The 17,995-nt window shown below is 44.4% G+C and overlaps 1 protein-coding gene across 2 annotated transcripts in view; it reads right to left on the minus strand.

The window, feature by feature from the left end:
- Positions 1-15,825, minus strand: part of PINX1 (PIN2 (TERF1) interacting telomerase inhibitor 1) — a 55,286-nt gene extending 39,461 nt beyond the window's left edge. The window contains exons 1-6 of one of the 2 annotated variants that reach the window (XM_080925923.1): positions 15,709-15,825; positions 12,450-12,559; positions 10,643-10,735; positions 9,328-9,406; positions 5,990-6,082; positions 182-258 (exon numbers count right to left, since the gene is read on the minus strand). In XM_080925923.1, coding sequence (XP_080782049.1) covers positions 182-258; positions 5,990-6,082; positions 9,328-9,406; positions 10,643-10,735; positions 12,450-12,559; positions 15,709-15,727 — 471 coding nt within the window. In that variant the 5' untranslated portion in view covers positions 15,728-15,825. Of the gene's footprint in view, positions 1-181; positions 259-5,989; positions 6,083-9,327; positions 9,407-10,642; positions 10,736-12,449; positions 12,560-15,384; positions 15,489-15,708 lie in introns of those variants that run through there. The other variant, XM_080925924.1, reaches the window with a different exon arrangement.
- Between the last annotated feature and the right edge of the window lie 2,170 nt (positions 15,826-17,995).

Below are 17,995 nucleotides of genomic sequence, written 5' to 3' on the forward strand. Positions count from 1 at the left end.
TGTATCTTCCAGCATTGAAAGAAGCCATAATGTACAATGGAGGGTGTGTTCACTGTCCATCTCATCCCCAGGATCTAGAGGTTTAGGGTAGGAGTGGGGTGAGGAGCTGTATGTGACATTTTCATCCCCAGGGAAGAAACAGAGTGGGGCCACACAGACAGCAGCACACCATAGCTGGTACCTGAGCAAGCTTCTTGTTCCTCCTTTTTCCAAAAATACAATCCAGATCGGTTTCGCTCCGAGAGGACAGATCCTTCCCTAGAAACAACACAAATCTGTTCAGTAAGACCATTCATTTGAAAGAAGCACAAGTATAAAGATGTGACTCCTAAAAGAAAGGAGGTGACAGCAGAGGGTCAGCCCTGCCTCTGTTAGGATCACAACACCGACTACATTAAAGGTTCAGTGACTGTCTTCGGACCAGAGCTCCCCAGTCCCCGCTGAGCTGCAAACAACCTGGCACATGGACTGCACAGAGAGCTCCATTCTGCAGTGGCCCTGCTTCTTGCTGCACCTTCAAGGCGGGGCTGAGATCTCTGGGTTCACTGTCTGCAAAGCCATCCCATTTTCTTCAGAGACAACACGCAGGCCTGAGACTACTGATGGGCACACAGCCTCAAACCCTCTAAGTACTCACACAGTCACCACGTCTGACACAGAATCTCAATAATAACTAAGTGGACATTTAAAAAAACAAAAGCAAATCAAAGGTCAATTATTCTTTCTAAAATGCTCTCACTTATCACAGCTCTACCCGTTAATAGGTTACATGGTGAGCAGAGGGAAATAAATGGCTCTGGTAAGAACAGTGTCCAAAGAATCTATGGCTCCTGTTTAAAAACTAAACCAACTCAACTCCAAACCCCAAACCACTAATTCAAAACTGACTTTGGAATTTCCACTTCTACACTGTGAGCAGTCAGCCAAACCCTCTGCCATCCATCAGCTTCAAGGGAAGTGCATCTGAAAGCTTAACTCTCCGTGTGAAGCCTACTAAACTGGGGAAGGGAGGTCAGGTCAATACAGGAACCTGGGTTTCTAGCTGGAAGCCAAACTCCACAGTCACCAGCTCAATGGACTTGGTTTTCTGCAGAAAACTGACTTGACAAAGTAATGTCATGACCCAGAAAGTTCTGGTTCACTGATTAGCACTGGGGCATTCAAATATAACACTGCTCAGTGACTCCACAAAATTGAAAAAACAAAACACCCTTCAATTTGATGCAAAACCAGGTGCCAGAACCAGTTTCATTGGCAGTAGTACCGGAAGAGATGGTACACTTGGTACAACCTGAGTGATGGGAAGGCTCCTAGTGCTGCTCTTCTCTTCAAAGGCCAACACCAGCACCCCAGATTCAAAAGAACCCTAGCCAAAAACAACCAAACAAACCAAGACAAGGAGAACCTACATAAGAGCAGAGCAATGCCTATCACAAACAGCATAGGAAATAGAACCGGGGGTGGCAGAGGCAGCTTGTGGTTGCAGCACTGAGTGGTGCAGCTTCTTGGGAGGCAGTGATCTATCTCCACTGTCAGTGCAATCCACTTCCTAACGAAAAGCACATTCACTATACAAGCTGTATCTCAGAATGAGCATCAGAAACCAAGCATGACATGCATGCTGTGATCTAAGCACATGGTAAGCAGAGGCAAGAGGATCGGGCAGTCTAAGCCAGTGTGTGCCACACACGGAAAGAAACTCCAACTGACCAGTCCCCCTTAACCCAGACCCTTAAAAAGAAGAGCCATCATCTTAATAGAAACAAATTTACACCTCTTTTTATAGCAATTTCACTAAATGCAAAGGATCGAAGAAAAGAGAGAACATGGGGCCACAGTTCACAATTAGTATGTGAAGAAATAAACACACTGAAATTCAGAACAAATCTCAGATTCAAAGGGAAGCTGCTAAGTCAGTAGCCAGTAATGTTCAATGGAGATGCTAGGGTTTCTAATGATGGTGTCTTGGGTCAGAAATGTTTATCCTCTAACAAAGTTCCCTTAAATATAGAAACCAGGGCTGTACAGGACCTGCTCTGGGTTTTATTTGAAAAACAAGAATTCAGAGAAGAAATGAGAGTCAGAGTCCATAAGGAAGAAACCTGTAAATGGGTAAAGTGAAAAATGGGTGTGATCCTGAAATTAGGAGTCAGCTAATGGTCCTGATTGAATCATTTATATAGGTTATGATTACAGCCACTCTTGGATAAAATACACATAGGAAAACTCAACTTTGAATGGATGGTAGCTTCAGTTCTGAACTATGGTAAAAATCACAACAAAGATTGCTGATAAACTTAGATCGCTGACAAAATGACAGACAGAAAAACTGAACAGGGCAGAAAACAGATATTATCTATTTAGCTGTGGTTATTCTAGCTCAGCCACAACTGCATCTAGAGAACCAGGAAGAAAGGCTTCCAGGAGCCACAGACATAAGGAAGTCCATTCAAGGCTGGGTGTAGGTTTTCACAGAGGAACACTGCAGCAAGGACAGCAATCAATCTGCCACTGTTTGGCTATCAATCACCGTTATCAGCTTTTCAACATCATCTTGGTGGTCACTGAGAGGAGGACTGGGACTCCCAGAGTGACAAATGCCAACTGCACCCACTAGTCTGGCACCTGGGAAGGAAATGAACTATAACACAGGTATAAGATCAACAAAGTAAAGAAATGTTGCCTTAGTAAATACATTTGTTAAATTAAAAAAACAAAAATAGGTTTATCTGGGTTGCTTCAAAATTCATTTACATGATTCAGTCAAGAAGAATACATTAAATATGAAACCAATGCCCCTTACAACCAGGGTCTTACTGTGGGCTGTAGTGAGTTTTTGTTGCTTTAAAAGCACAATTATGTTCTGTGGATATGTTTTGTTTTAATTCCCAGTATGGGACATGGGGCCGCTTCAGTTTGTCCATAGCCATCAGCTATAGTTCTCTCATGCTCTAGGAGGGGCTGCAGATGGTTTAATCTGGGGACGCTGGAGAGGACATGAGCCCTGAGAAGCCCATGGTGGTGGCTGCTCCACCTGCTATGGTGTTTGCTGGCTTGTTACTTCAGGATATTCTGACGATGAATATTAGACTTGCTTCAAGGAACGTGACACCCCCAATCAGCAGGAAGTAGTCTAAAGAGGTCTAAGCCTCCCTTTGCCTCTAACCTTCTTTCCCTCCTTCCTAGTGTTGGGGGTTGAGAGGGATTAGGGTGGAATAAGGGTTGGAGGAATGGTAGATGTAAGAACCCAGTGAAATAGCTAAAAGAATACACCAACAGTGAGAAGAGCTAGATTTCAAACATATAGATGATAGTAACTTAAAATTACATAATTAATTACTCCAAATCAAATCAAGTAGAAGGTAAAAAACGAAGTAATTATGCATCAGGTTTAAGACTGATGTAGCTGGAATTTAGGCAATAGAAGGCATTATGGTACCATTTTCACTAGCCAGGAATTTTGTGGTTTTTCTCTGAGATAGGATCTCACTATGGCTGGTCAGGAACTTACTGTGTAGATGAGACTAGCTTTGGATGGAGATCTGCACGCCTCTACCTTCCACTGCTGGGACTAAAGGTGTGCACTACCACAATGACTGGCCCTTGCTCTGGGAAGGTTTTCAGCAGGCTGTACAGAGGTATCACCTTCCTACATTTTAGTCTTCTGGACTACATAGGGGTTTATGAAAGGGAACTAGGAATGCTCATCATGAACACTGAATTCACTATTTCCACAAGGCTGGAGGAGTAGGAGTTCCATAAGAAAGGTTATGTTTCACAAACCACAGAACAAAGCCTAGCAAAGCTGCGTGGCATCTTGCAAATATCTCCTCTGTTACAGAAGAGGAAACAGAGTTTGAAGGAAGGGAAATGGTTCGGGATGTGTCTGGGAGAGCACCAGCCAGAAGCTAGCTTCCGCAGACCCAGACAGGCTCCTTTAGGATAACAGTTCATGGCTGTCATTCATACCCAGAGACAAGACCAACTGAAAAGAAACAGCTTTTAGGAAATTAAAAGAACTGTCACACCAACTTTCACTGAATGATGCAGACGGTGGTTATCAACTGTTTCCTATACTACCTGGATTTCCATTCCTTTTTCCTCTTCCTTTCTTATTCTCAGCCTTTGGGCCCTCTATTTCCTGAAACTCCCTCTCCCTCTAGCACAATACACCTTCAGCTCTCTTCTCTGCACACCGAGGCCTCCTTTCTTAATGAGCATAAATATGCAAACCTCACTGTGAGAGAAAAATGAAGGCATAACACACCAAGCAGTTTGACAGGGTCACCAGCAAGAGAGTGGCTGAACCACAAATAGAAAGCAGACACAGCCAGTATCCAGCAGATTAAAGCAACTTAGGGAGGTTGATCCTAACTTCAGCAAATGCTTCAGATGAAGTCAGGCATGTAGTCAGGTTCTAAAGGACAATCAGAAGACTATATACATTTAGAGGGAGGAGTGGCAGGAGGCTGCATGCCAACCAAAAGTGAATTCCATTTGTGTGCTCTGCAATACCCTTCTGCAGTGTCTCTGCTCTTCCTAGGGTGTCTAATAAAATAAGAATGGCTGTTTAAAGGACCAGGGACTAAGGGGCTACCATTCCTTACCTCCCAAGGACTACAGAGGCAGCAAAGTAGTTTTGTGGTCTATACTGGGTTATGGTGTGGTGGATATAAGTCCTGGTTAGAAGCCTCATTAGCCTCCAACCAAAAAAAAAAAAAAAAAAAGTGTTTGCCTGTGAAAAAGAAAGGGATAGCACAAAGGAGCCCCTTAAGCCCCTTGGGAACAAAGATTGCAGCTGTCCTCCCACAGAGCCTTCATTCATTCTGTTCCCAAACCCCAGGCTCGGCCATGCCTCTCATTTCTTCTAAGCCCAGTTCTACCTGTTAGAAACCCGACCCTAGAGGAGAGCTACTAGCAACAGCTTCCAGTCGGAAATGTCTCCCACAGACACTAAGGCAGATTCTGGGAATTAAACAACCCCAAAATGCCAAGACCAAGGTAAAGAGAAGTTTTCCTAGCATGAGAAAGGGACAGCTCCAGTTTCCAAAGAACAATGCAACAGTGAACAGACACCAAACAGAACAGTAACCATCACACCTGGCACACATGATTACATGTACATGTAAGAAACAGCTCTTGGCCATTCTACAGAAACATCTGAGACCTGTTCATAGCAAAGTAGAGGCTTCTCATCTGTACACGACTGCCATCTAATGGCTGCAGAGAAAGCTGCACCCAGCAATGAGAAGGGAAGGTGGTCATGAGCAAAGGAGGACTTGTTCCCCAATTTCCACCCTGGCCATGCCCATGGGATGCCTATAGTGACACTCCATGAGATGGAGAACTTGTGGAGACTATTGTTAAGCGTCATCTTTGGGACTATGTATAGATTTTGGTATAATTAATGATCCAAACCGCTAAATAACAGGAATGGTCCTCCACAGCCATCAAAAACTGAAAAAAGGGTAAAAGCTGTAAAAATGGTGAACAGCAAATTCAAATCATTTTCTGGTCTAGCTGCACAGCACCACCATCTCCTCTCATCAGAACACTGATGTCCACGCTCAGCCTGCACAGGACTTACCCAGTCTAAAGCCTCCCCTGGACTCTTTTTGGCACCACTGCAGCCCAATTTGCACTTTAGTAAGATCCTGGCAAGTCAGCATGGGGAACTTGCTATTGTACTGAGCCCTTGACACCCAGGACTGCTGCAGATCAACCCACAAGGCTGCCCAGACCTCCACAGGCTGCACAGACCTCCACAGGCTGCCCAGACCTCCACAGGATGCCCAGACCTCCACAGGCTGCCCAGACCTCCACAGGCTGCCCAGACCTCCACAGGCTGCCCAGACCTCCACAGGCTGCCCAGACCTCCCACTCAGAACTTCAAACAAGCAGCCAGTGCTCAGTGCTGGACAAGAGTCACGGTGCCTCAGGAAACCCAGTGCCAAAATGCATACTTCAACAAGTGAATGCCAGCTCTCACCTTTCGTGAATTTCATATAATGAACCCGATTTTTGGAGATTTTGGATTTTTCTTCAAGGCTAAAAGATTTCTTTTCCTTGTTGTCTGAGGAATCTTTAAAAAGGAGAAAAATATTAAACATTGTGTAATTTATTCTCGTCATAAAAGATGTTACTTATGTAAGCTTTTGTAGGAGTGTCAAAAACTTATTAATGAATTGTTACCAAAGAATTCAATTTTTTTTAAAAGGGTACGTCAGACAAGGCTCTCTATAGCCAATAAAACCCTCAAAGAAGAGAAATGGAAACGTCTTCATACCAGAATCTATTCATGGTCTTATTCACAGCAGTACAATATAGAGCTAACCCAACACGGCTGACTCTGACACAGCCTGATACTAGAATATCACTTAATCACCTTCAGTCAAGAGTGGTGAGTTTATTCCAGCATGGCCACTGAGCCACATCTTAGGTAGCCATGTTCCCCCAGGAGTTCCTAGTAATTTCAAAACCTAGCATGAAACAGAGCAGGCTGGGAACACCATGAAGACAGGTGCTTCTGCTTTCAGACAGTACTCAGCACAAGCCACGAAAAGTGCCCCTTAAACCACTGCACTGTGTCCCACCAGAGCTACCATGTTTATAAGGCACCTTCTGACCCGAGTCGGCACTGAGCCAGGGGATCGCTTTATATGGGAATCTACAGGCATTCCTCCAAGCAGAGGGCCACAACCCAAATGGCTCTCCCTTCCCAATGCCTTTATATCACTTTAAGAGAGGCTCTAGGATCAATTCGGAACCCAGATATGGATAACAGGCCCCCATCTTCTCATCAAAACCAGCCTTTCAACTCATCAAGTCACGAGGCCAGAGATTTTCCTGCTTTAGTTATGAGTACTTACCAGGATTTATAATAGGTTTTCTGGTTATCCTAATAGTAATGCACTATTTATGATGACAACCTAACCCAGAAGAAAGCATTTGTATTGAATGTTGAGATCACTAAGAAACAATGTTTTATCTGTGTTGTAGTAGAGAAAGTATATAATTTACACAATTATAAAAGTGTTTACAGCTGGTTATAATGATACAAATTTATAATCACAGTACTTGGGAGAGTAAGGCAAGATCATGATGAATACAAGGCCACCGTGTACCACGTAACAGCCCTCACTCAAAACAAGTTACTTGATTAATTAAGAATAAGCATATATTAACATAAGATAGATACACAGGTGTTCATGAGATGGAAATATTGTTTCAGAGGAAAGGCACTATGAAATAGAGCCTGACAATTACAGAATATGTGCTTACATACTTTAAACAGATAACAGTGGACATCAAACGTGATGGTCTCTGCCACTCACCACAGGATCTAGGATTGCTATAAAAGTGTTAGTACACTTCCAAAATCCTTTTCAAGGTTACCTGTAAAAATTTTTGAGGATGCTCCTTCAAACCATATCTTTGCATTTAACAACTTCTCAACAACCCACTTTCCATCTCAAAATATTTAAAATAATGAATGGCAAAGTATCAGAGGGCTAATATGCAGCTGCTATGTCAGGAGAAAGTGCCATCGAAATGCTAATGTGAACCTGTCAAGATATGCCTAAGCAAGACATATTTTCCTGCCTCTTTCTCCCAAGTGCTGGGATTGTAAACACATCACCATACTCAAATGTGTGAAAAAGGTAACTTTTTAAAATGAAACTTAAAAGAACATTCTGACTCTTGTGCTCCATAAGAGAACATGAAAGGTCTGCTTAGCTAGATAACAATTTGAACGTACTAAGGGATCTTAACATCAGGAAAGAATGCTAGGTTCCTATGTCATCTACCATTGAATACAAGTAATACGTGGACTATGGTAAAAAAAAAAAAAAATCCATGTGGATGAAGACACTGCATTCAAAAAAGATGGCACAGCAGGACAACAAGCGCCCCAGGTCTGTCCTGGGGACAGGTTTTCCCTAAAAGGAATCTTCTGAAAACACCTTCCAGTTCTGGGTGACAGTGAAGCCAGACAAGCTTCTCTAAATGCATACTCCAGACAGCAGGGCCAGTGGCCCCCTCTAGTGGCCGGTCAGGAAATATCTACAAGTTGGCAGTTGCATGCTGCTTTGACATGATTTAAATACTACCAGGCTTGGGCACCAAGGAAAATGAAGTCCATGCAGACTAAGTCTTGAGTAGGATGAAGAAGGCCAACTATCATTTGTAAAGTCAAGCACAGCCTTCCTGATACACAGCTCAGTTCCCTGGGTCCTTCAGAACACCCACTACCTGCCCTTGCTTAAACACTCCAGGAGGGACTGTTGCAGTTCCCTCTTGGCCATCAGTGTGGGACAAGGGGTGAGGGTGGGGCTGTCCTGAGTAAGCCAGTGTCCCAACAACTGAAATGGCACCTCTCGCTTAGAAAATAGTGATTATGACACCATCAAACTGGAAAATAGCACTTTCCAGGTAACCCCTGCAAATCTGAAAAACAAGCCACCTCTTCTCTATCCATACAAACCAATCCCAGGTCTCCCTTCTCTGTGGGATCTTGGAGCAAATCAGTTCTTAGAATTTCGTGGCCTAGCAGTTATGAGTACTCGCAGAGGCACTAAGCATTCACTGACAGTAACAAGGCCAAATGCAGTGCAGGTCAGTTTTCCCTGATTAAGAACAAGGGTATGGACGATTCTGAGAAAAGGATTCCAGGTTCAAAAGTCCATGAGGACACTAGTGGCAAAGGCACTCATGCCTGAGTGATGTCTTATTTGTGACATTTTGATGTCACCAGATACCCACTAAGGTGGAATTTCTGGTGGCCAAAGGCTTAGCTGACTTTCATTTTAGTCTTTACACAGCATTAATTTCATATGGTGCATTTTACTTTAAGTACACCAGAAAGATCAAGAAATGTTCACAATTCTTTTTATCACATGTGCATAGCATAAAAGTGTATTTAAAACCTATACAGCTGAAGAATTATGCAGTGAACCCCTTCATCCCTATTTCCAGGGTCAGACAACCAACACTATCAGTGTCTAGAACAGTCATGTGGCCCTTCTTAATATGCCCTGTTGTTTCCTCCAGGAAAGCTAAGCATCCTTTGCTGTGAGCCACAGCTGGTTTTGCTGCAGAACACTTTAGTCATAGTCCTGGCATTACTAGATACAAGTAACACGTCCACAGCGGTGACAACTGAAAATGTTCCTACGACAAGCAAGATGCATCAGCAGGCAAAAGCAGTGGCAGCGCCATTAAAATATAAAAAGAGCCAAGTATCCGGTCCATCAGCAACTCAGGACTGAAAGGCTTGCAGCAGACGTGCGGCTCTGACAGGAGGAACAGCAGTGTTAGTGTCCTTACCTGTTGTTTCCTGACCATGGCAAGAGTTGAGTGCTGCCAAAAGCTGGTTGAAGTCATCCTGGTGAGCAATCCAGTTGTCCTGGAAGCACCAGAAAGTATGAGAGGCAAGCCTGAAACTTGCTGGAATGCTGACACAGATATGTAACAGAAATATGGATGTTAATATGACATCGTGTGTTTCATTAAAATATTACTTAATAAATTTAACTGGATTCACAAGATAGTATAAACTTGAGATAAGATTCAAGCAGATCCATATCAAAGGGGGGAAATCTAGGACAAACCTCAGTAGTAGAGTCCTTGACTTCCATGTATAAGGTCCTAGGTTTGGTTCCCAGCACCAAAAAGTCAAAGAGAACCAGCAGGGTTTCTGAGCAGGAAATTGCCCCATGCAACTATACATAAGCATTTCTTATTAAGAAAGTTTAAGTTGGTTATGGTGGCACAAGCCTTTTATCCCAGCACTGGGGAGGCAGAGGCAGGCAAATATCTGAGTTTGAGACCAGCCTAATCCACAAAGTAAGTTCCAGGACTGCCAGGACTATTACGCAGAGAAACTCTGTTTTGAAAAAAGAAGACAGCTGAAAAGTTAAGGTGTGCACACAGATTTACACGTGCTTCTAAGAATGTGCAGTATGATTTGTGTTTCTCAAAATAACATTCAGTCGTCACTACAAACTCTTTCTTTAGTGGCTAACATTAGCTGTTATTCTGGAGAACCTTAGCTGTTCTAGCCAGAGATACCAAATTACTGAAGTAATCCAGTTTACATAAAGTAATTCTCCCAGTTTGTAACTGGGTTCTGTTAGCTACAAGAGTTCTGGAAGAGAGCCCCCAGGCCTGGCTCAGAATGGAAAACAGTAGGTGGTGCTGAACTTGGAACTCTGGTGTCGGTGCAGTCTGTGCTCCAGAGAACACATAGACAACTGTGGAACACCAACTGTGGAAACAAGACAGCTTTCACTCCCCACTCCCAAAGCCACCCATTAACAAGACAAACTAATATTAGGATATGGGTAAAGACAAAACCTGTATTTATCCTGAAATGAACATCTCTCTGAGAAGACTTTTTACAAAGTTCAGCTATAAAATAGGAGAGCCTCTCAGGTCCACTGACTAAGTAGATGATCCAGGAGGACGACGAGGCAAGGCGGTGGATGCACCGCACAGGATGAGGACCAGCTCGGCCATGTACTCTGTGTCTTTCTTCAGCCAGAGCACACTCTTGACTAAAAACCATCCCATTGCATGAATCCCAATGTTTTATGTTGTCATAAATCAACTATGCAAAAAAGGATACCCAGAAATTGCTCACTTCATTATTGTTTGTAGCTCCAAGTCCCAGGTGGTTATTTTTAACTTTAACTTTAATATGTTCTGTGGCTCCTTGCTCCTGAGCACCCAAACCCTGTGGAGATTAAACAGAAACAGATTAAATATAGCTTTATCAGCTATAAAGAGAAACTGCCTCTTTCTTTACCATCTATTCAAAAAGGACACACCCTGAGGTAGCAGTTCTCAACCTCTGGGTAGTGACCCCAAATCCGTTCACAGGAGTCACATCTCAGACATGCTGCATCTCAGATATTTACATAACAATTCATAACAGCAGCAAAATTACAGTTATGAATTAGAAATGCAGGTAATTTTTTGGTTGGGAGTCACCACAACATGAAGAGCTATAATAAAGGGTCAGTGTCAGGAAGGCTGAAAAAGAACGAGATCCACTGGCCCAGAGGGTTCAGGAGGACAATGCCTACAGCACCAAGGATGCATTCTTAATTGCCAGTGCTGATTCCCGAACCCAAGAACCAATACAGTCCATGAAGACACTGCATAGAACACACGTCTTACCCATGTTGTGGAACAGGCCATTGCTATAGCAAGTGGCAGTAGCCCACAGAAGCATGTGGGGCAGATTGCATTCTCTGTTACTTAGTACTGCACCATGACTTCAGGGCCCTGGCCTCACTTAGCTCTTACACCTAAGGCTGTATCGAGAGCTAGTGCAGAGACTGCAACTGAGAAAGAATTTCACAGAACCTTGAAAGTTAGAGCAGGAATGTAGACTTTAATCCTTGGAAACAATGTTCAACAAAGGAGCAACCTGATCTAAAGTTCAGTTTGAAAGGCCTCCTGCTTCTTGTGTGGTGAAATGAACAGAGGAGGAAGGAAGGGAAATGAGGAGGCAGCATGATTTGAACACAGGGATAAGCACACTTCTGAAAATCAGGAAAGCTTGGGAAGGAGGAGACTTGAGGGCATAAGAGGTTTATAATAAAAGCTAATCTTGACAGGGCCATTCAAGTATCACAGCCAAGAGGCAGAATTCAATACCTGGTAACACATGAGATCACCTGAGCAGAATATACAAAAAAAAATGGCTTCACAGTGACCCTTTAATACAGTTCTCATGCTGTGCCAACCCCAACCATCACATTAATTTCATTGCTATCTCATAACTGTAAATTTGCTACTGTTATGAACCATAACATTAAAAAGCTGTGCTTTCTAATAGTCTTAGGTGACCCCTGTAAAAGTGTCATCTGACCCCAAAGGAGCTGTGGCCCACAGGTTGAAAACCATTGGTCTAGACAAAGAAGATGGTGTGAGTTAGAGGTGGTTAATGACATGAGGAACAAGGCATGAAAAAGGGTGGTCATGCCACCACAACAGAGTTCAACACAGCCGCCACTGCTCAGAACACTGAGGGGGGAGGTGATTTAAGGATGCCCTATGGCCACTGCAACCCTGACAGAAGCAGGATACATAGTGTCACAGTGGAAGTCCCACGGCAGACAGGAGTAAGCAGAATATAAGAAACTCAAGAAAGCATGTGTGCACTATAAACTAAGTACCACTCTTGGAAACACAAAACTCTGAGGCACAACTATGAATCCATGTGTAATGAACTAAAAGGTATCTGGAAAGATACTAATCACAGCAGTTGAAGTGATAAACCAGAGGACCTGGTGTTCATGTTCGAGTCTGATTTACCACCTGGTCACAATTTATTTCTCCAAAAGTAAATTAGAATTGATCTAAAAGAAAAACAAACATCTGATTCCTCACCTCCCGACATGGTGTGGGCACTTTGGGACACTTTGGTTTTGACACAGTACCTTTCCTTTAGACCACCCCATCTTCTCAAGCATCTTCTGGCCAAACTTGGAGTCATCATTACTCCAGGCAGTATTTCTGGGATCCACAGTCCATTTCTGCTTCCGCCGACCTACGAATAGAAAGGTTTCTCATCAGGACCCTGTCTTCACCTGGAAGAGCACACGCAAAAGCACATGCTTCACACAACAGGACACATTCAGTGTTCAAGGGGCTAACAGATGGAACTTTTTCCCTGGTATTCTCAGCAACTGTATAGTCCTGACATAAAAACTGGCCTTGTTAAATTTAAAGTAAACTATTCCCTCTAAGAAGCAAAGCAAAATACTTGATAGACCACTATTTGAGCCTTCTCTATACAGTCAGTCACTGGCAGTAACCAAACCACTCTAGTGAAACTTTCACAGCAGCTGGCACAGTCACCATGACACTCACTGTTGCCATGTTATAGGCCAAATGCTATACATATTAGACACAACTTCCACAGTATCTCAATGAAGAAAATTATTCTTACCTTTCTGATAAGAAAACCCAAGTCGGAGAGCAGGCCCTGTACCTCGCCTAGGCAACATGGTGGAGCTGGCCCTGATGGGAAAGGCATGGTGAGCCAGCCCTGTGGGTGTGGAAGTGGGAAAGCTGTCCCAGCCCCTCATAGGCTGCAGGTGTGAGTGAGCCAGGCCAAGCAGGAGAGCTGACTCCGCCTCCTGCTGATTGGCAGCACTGGATGAACTAGCTGGAGCAGTGAAGGAGAGCTCGCCCGCCCTGGTGGTGTGTATAAGTGAAAGCCAGGACACTGACTAGCTCAGCAACCACCCTGGCCCATACCCAGGATGCTGAATCAGCCCACCCCAAAGTCTGTGTCATCTGTGAATGGTTGGGACCAGTCCTACTGATTCAAAGCTGCAGGATCTCCATGACATAGTTCAACAGCAGGATAACCAGGAATTGTGATGAGGATCCAGTATTGATGGTGCCACAGAAGCCAGAGATCTGGAACCTGACCACTGACTCATTGCAACGAACATTTGCAAGTGAAGATGTGTGGGCAGCGGGACACACTACAGCTTCAGAGATGTCTTCTATGCTTTGCTTTTGTTGTGTTTTATTTGGCGGAGGGGTTGCAAGGGCAAAGAGCGGATATGAGGAGGCAGGAAGATGAACGGGACTGGGCTGCATGATGTGAAACTCATAAAGAATCAATACAAAGTTTTAAAAAAGAAAAAAAGAAAACCTGAGTCTAGGAGAATAAAATCTGCCTAATGTCCCCAAGTAAAACCCAAACCTTTTATGCAAACTAAAGTCCTACAAATTTCAACACTAACTATTTAAGGCACTGGTTAGATGGAGACTCATCCAAATTAACCTTAAATGTGCTATGTAGCGGGCTTGAGAGATGGCTTAGCAGTTAAGAGTACTGGCTGTTATTCCAGAGGACCAGGGTTCAATTTCCTGTACCCACATGGCAGCTCAAAACTGTCTGTAACTCCAATTCCAGAGTATCTGACACCCTCACACAGGCAAAACATCAATGCATGTAAAATAAAAATTAAAAAAAATTTTTTTCAACCAAAAAAGATTTGCTGTGTAGCTAAGGATGACCTCCAACTTCTGATCCTACTGCCTCTACCTCCCAAGTACCGGCATTAATGTTGTGTAGCGCCATGCCCAGATCAACTTACGTTTTTAATTCACAATACACAAGTCATTATGACCTTAGGGAGCGTCAACTGTATATCCCGATTAACAGATAATACATATTCAACACCATAATGGGTTCACTTAGCCTCCAGAACCATCATTGGTACTTCACACCCTACTGCACTGTGCTGTTTATACCCATGTTTCATCAGTCCTGTTATTCCACATCTCTTGTGTGTCACACGCAACCCTTCGTCCTTACACTTCATTGCAAAGAGGAAGATAAAAAGCACTCTGTCCACAGTGGCACCTGATAAAAGTGCACGGATACATGAAGGGGTGAGAGAAAAGTAAAGGAAGACAGGACAAAGGAGTTAATAACTGAACTAAGGGGACTGCCCTGGGTGTCATGGAAGGTTTTCTCTGAAATGAATACAGATAGCAGACCCCTCTGGCAACCGTCTAAGCACACTAACAGCGATGGCTTCAGAACTGAAAAAGAGCTCACTGTGTTCCATGTAAGACCAATTGGGATCCTTATCTATACCTCAGCAAGACCAAGAAACCCTTCATAAGCATGCAGGCAGGAAAACAAAAACAAACTGACTTCGACTCAAATTCAAAGTGCTATGCCTGGGGGAGGAGCACAGCAAAGACAGCCATATTAACCAGTGTTCTACAAGTGTGTGTGTCAGACCCATGTCTGGAGAATGCCTGCCAAGGGTTGGAGACCAGGTTTGTTAGGAGCCCACCTTTCCCCTAAGAAATGCATCTCTGTTACATAAGTACACAAGATGCACTGCCATGCTCCGTAAGGAACCAGCCGCCTGGTCACTTGTTCAGCCCAGAATATGACTGACATCCCAAGCTGTAGTCATGCAATCACCTCACTAAGATTTCTAAGCCTGAATGAGGCGGAGACTAATTCGTTTTCATGGAAGTAGGGGCCAGGTGAACTGCCAGGAAGAGGGATCTACCTAGAAAGGTCAGTTTACAGTCTATGACCTATTGAGCTGCCTGCAGGATGCTCCACTAAAAGATGCTTTGTTCTAAAATGACACAATGACACCCTTTAAAAAGAAAATAATTTGTTTATGTTCTTTGATAGCTACACCACAAAGCCATTATCTTTGTGGCCATTATCACACGACTGCCAACTGGTGGCAAGAATCCATAACTACACATCATCTCATTTAGAAGTAAAGTAGCTTTTGGGGAGGGAATTAATGAACTTCATAGTCTAACCACAGCTACTCTCTGTCTCGCTTAGAACTGCCTGCACTCCCACCGGGGACTTACACATTTTGGACAGTTAGGATTCAGGGCCCTAGGCGATGCCACGGGACCTGTCTTTGTGGCACCTCAGGACGCTTGTTTTGAGCCCGGAGAAGTGAAAGAATCCTTCCAGGTGGCTACGATGGTCAGCGCAAGGGACAACAGTCTAAGACCCGGTTCCTGAATGTAGGAACGCCACGCGTGCGCGCACGACCCGAGCCTTTAGTACCAAAAAGTGAGGCTGCTGGACCCTCGCGGGCCTGGCAGTCACTGCTGTCCCCACTCGGGACCGGACACCCGCGCCCACGTCACCCCATCACCCGGTCGTCCATCTTGGCGGACACTCACGTTCCGCTAGCATCGACATTGTCACAAGTCGGTCGAGCGCCCAGCGGTTGTGAGGAGCCTGAAGCGCGGTTAGGGAAGAAGCCGGCTCGGAGAGCACGCCGAGTCCAGAGTTCCGCTGGGGCGCGTGCTATTGACGTCACCACGCGCGACTCGCTACCAACGGCGTAAAGCTGACCGGAGGACCCGCCGGACTGAGATACAGATTCGTTCTAGGGCTGGCTTCGTGGGATGCAAGCAGTTCGCACTTTAAATCTAAAAGCGGGTGTGCAAGCAACCTTAGAATTGTCCGGGATACTGTGAACCATGAGTACATTTTAAAAACTGAAGTGACAGAACACCATGTTTTTGTGCATAACGATCAAGAAATGTTAACTCTTCCGTGGTCTTCGCTGTGACAGACTTAAATCCCAAAGTCCTTTCCCAATTCCATCGCTCAGTATGCTATACCTGGCATTTGCTGCGTGCATCCTGTCACATTATGTTGCCCTCTTTTTGCCGTCCTTTCTCCTCCAGATGTGTGGCCTCGGCTATTTCCTGAGCTGTTTATTTACCTTTTCCCCCTCTAGCCTCTCCCTTCAACGTCCCTTTCTTTGACAAGGCTTCGGCTTCCAATCTAGACCTTAGCTTTCTTAAGTCTTCTTTGCTGTAGCCGTGCCTTCAGCACTGGCCTTCCAGAGGCTCTTCTCCGTTTTGTCTTTTATTATTTTGGGGTGGGGGGGGCGTGTCACATCCACTTTTCGTCAGACCCAGCAAGATTTCATGTAGACCCCCATGGCAGTCGGGCAACTCTTCTAGGACCCAGTGTGCTGGTGAAATATGGCTGTGTTGGAGGAGTGGACTGGGAGTGGACAGACCTGAGAATCAGGCATGATTCTGTCACCTACCTGTAAGATGAGGAGTTTGATAGCACCCAGCCAAGAATGATAGTGTGCTTGACAACGAATCATTAACAAGAAAGAAGAGGCAGTAAATGTGACCATGTGATGAGGCTGGGTCTGACCAAATCACCTGCTTAGGACATCAGGGCTTTGCCACAAATTCTTTCTAGTTTTCTCTTTCCCAGGACTAGGGTTCCTAATCTGGATCACCAAGCCCAGGTAGATAGATGGTGGGCTTTAAAGCAGGAAGGCACACAGGAGTATTTCCTTACATTCAGTGAGGATGGCAGCTTTGATGTATGGCCCCTTACTCCTTTCTGAAAGATCTTTACAGGACAAGGAGGATTGGCCAATGAGTAGCATTCCCGGCCAGTGTTCCTGGATCACAGCATTGGCTATCTTTGAAAGTCTTTGTCCTTTGTCTGAAGACATCTTTGGGGAACATCATAAATTTCTATTGTTCATTATCCCCAGTTTAAGAAGAATTGGAGGAGCAAGTGTGGAGAGGACAGAAAAGAACGTACGCAATCCATACAGCCCTGGAGTCTAACGCAAGATTATTAGGACACTGTAGGGAACTTGTTTCTATCCTGGCTTTGGCTAGACCAGAAAGTAGTCTTGGTGATTTTTTAAAGTAAGCTAATAAATGAATTAATCATTGTAGAAATAAGAGATAACTGGAAAAGTTCCTGAGACCGTCAGTGCGGAACTTAGCATGCATTATGTGAAAATATGTTGTTGTGAGATTGAAACTACTGCTTCCTGCTAAATCCTGGCTGATTCCTCAGGAAGAGAGCAAGTTGCCATGATCTATTTGTGCTTTATATCTGTCTTTCCTCTTTCATTATTAATATTGGCTAATGGGGCTCAGAACTCATCCAAGTGTAGCCAGGGATTGCCATATTCTTTCCTAGGATGAGCCTTGATGTGCTGTTCCCAGGAAGAAAGACTGCTGAGGGGAATTCCCCAATCAGGATGACTCTTTTGAAACATCAGAGGTAAAAAGTAAAGCTGTTGCAGTTAAAAACAGAAAAAAGAAAGATGGAGGGAGGAGAGGGAGGACAGAAAAGGGAATGGCTTAATCACTGCTTGTCTCATCATCAGAAAAGGATGCTTCTGCTTGCTTCTTCATTACACAAAATGGCCAGGGGCTGAGAAGAACTCAGTAACCTTCTGGGGGTGGGGTGTGTGGTAGCAGTTCACCCTGGTAGCTGCAGGAATTACTGGCAATAGTCCCTCCCACAACCCCAGCTGGCCAGGGACAAGGAAGCTCAGAGAGGAGAGAAGACTCATTATAACGAGATTAACTCATGTGCTGGAACCTTCGTCCCCAGGAGATGGCATGAGGAGGTGGTGCCTTTAAGGGGGAATGGGTTCTGCATGATCATGAAGAAGCCTCAGGATGGGAT

The sequence above is a fragment of the Micromys minutus genome, assembly GCF_963924665.1.
Source record: "Micromys minutus genome assembly, chromosome: 12".
Taxonomy (NCBI): Eukaryota; Metazoa; Chordata; class Mammalia; order Rodentia; family Muridae; genus Micromys; species Micromys minutus.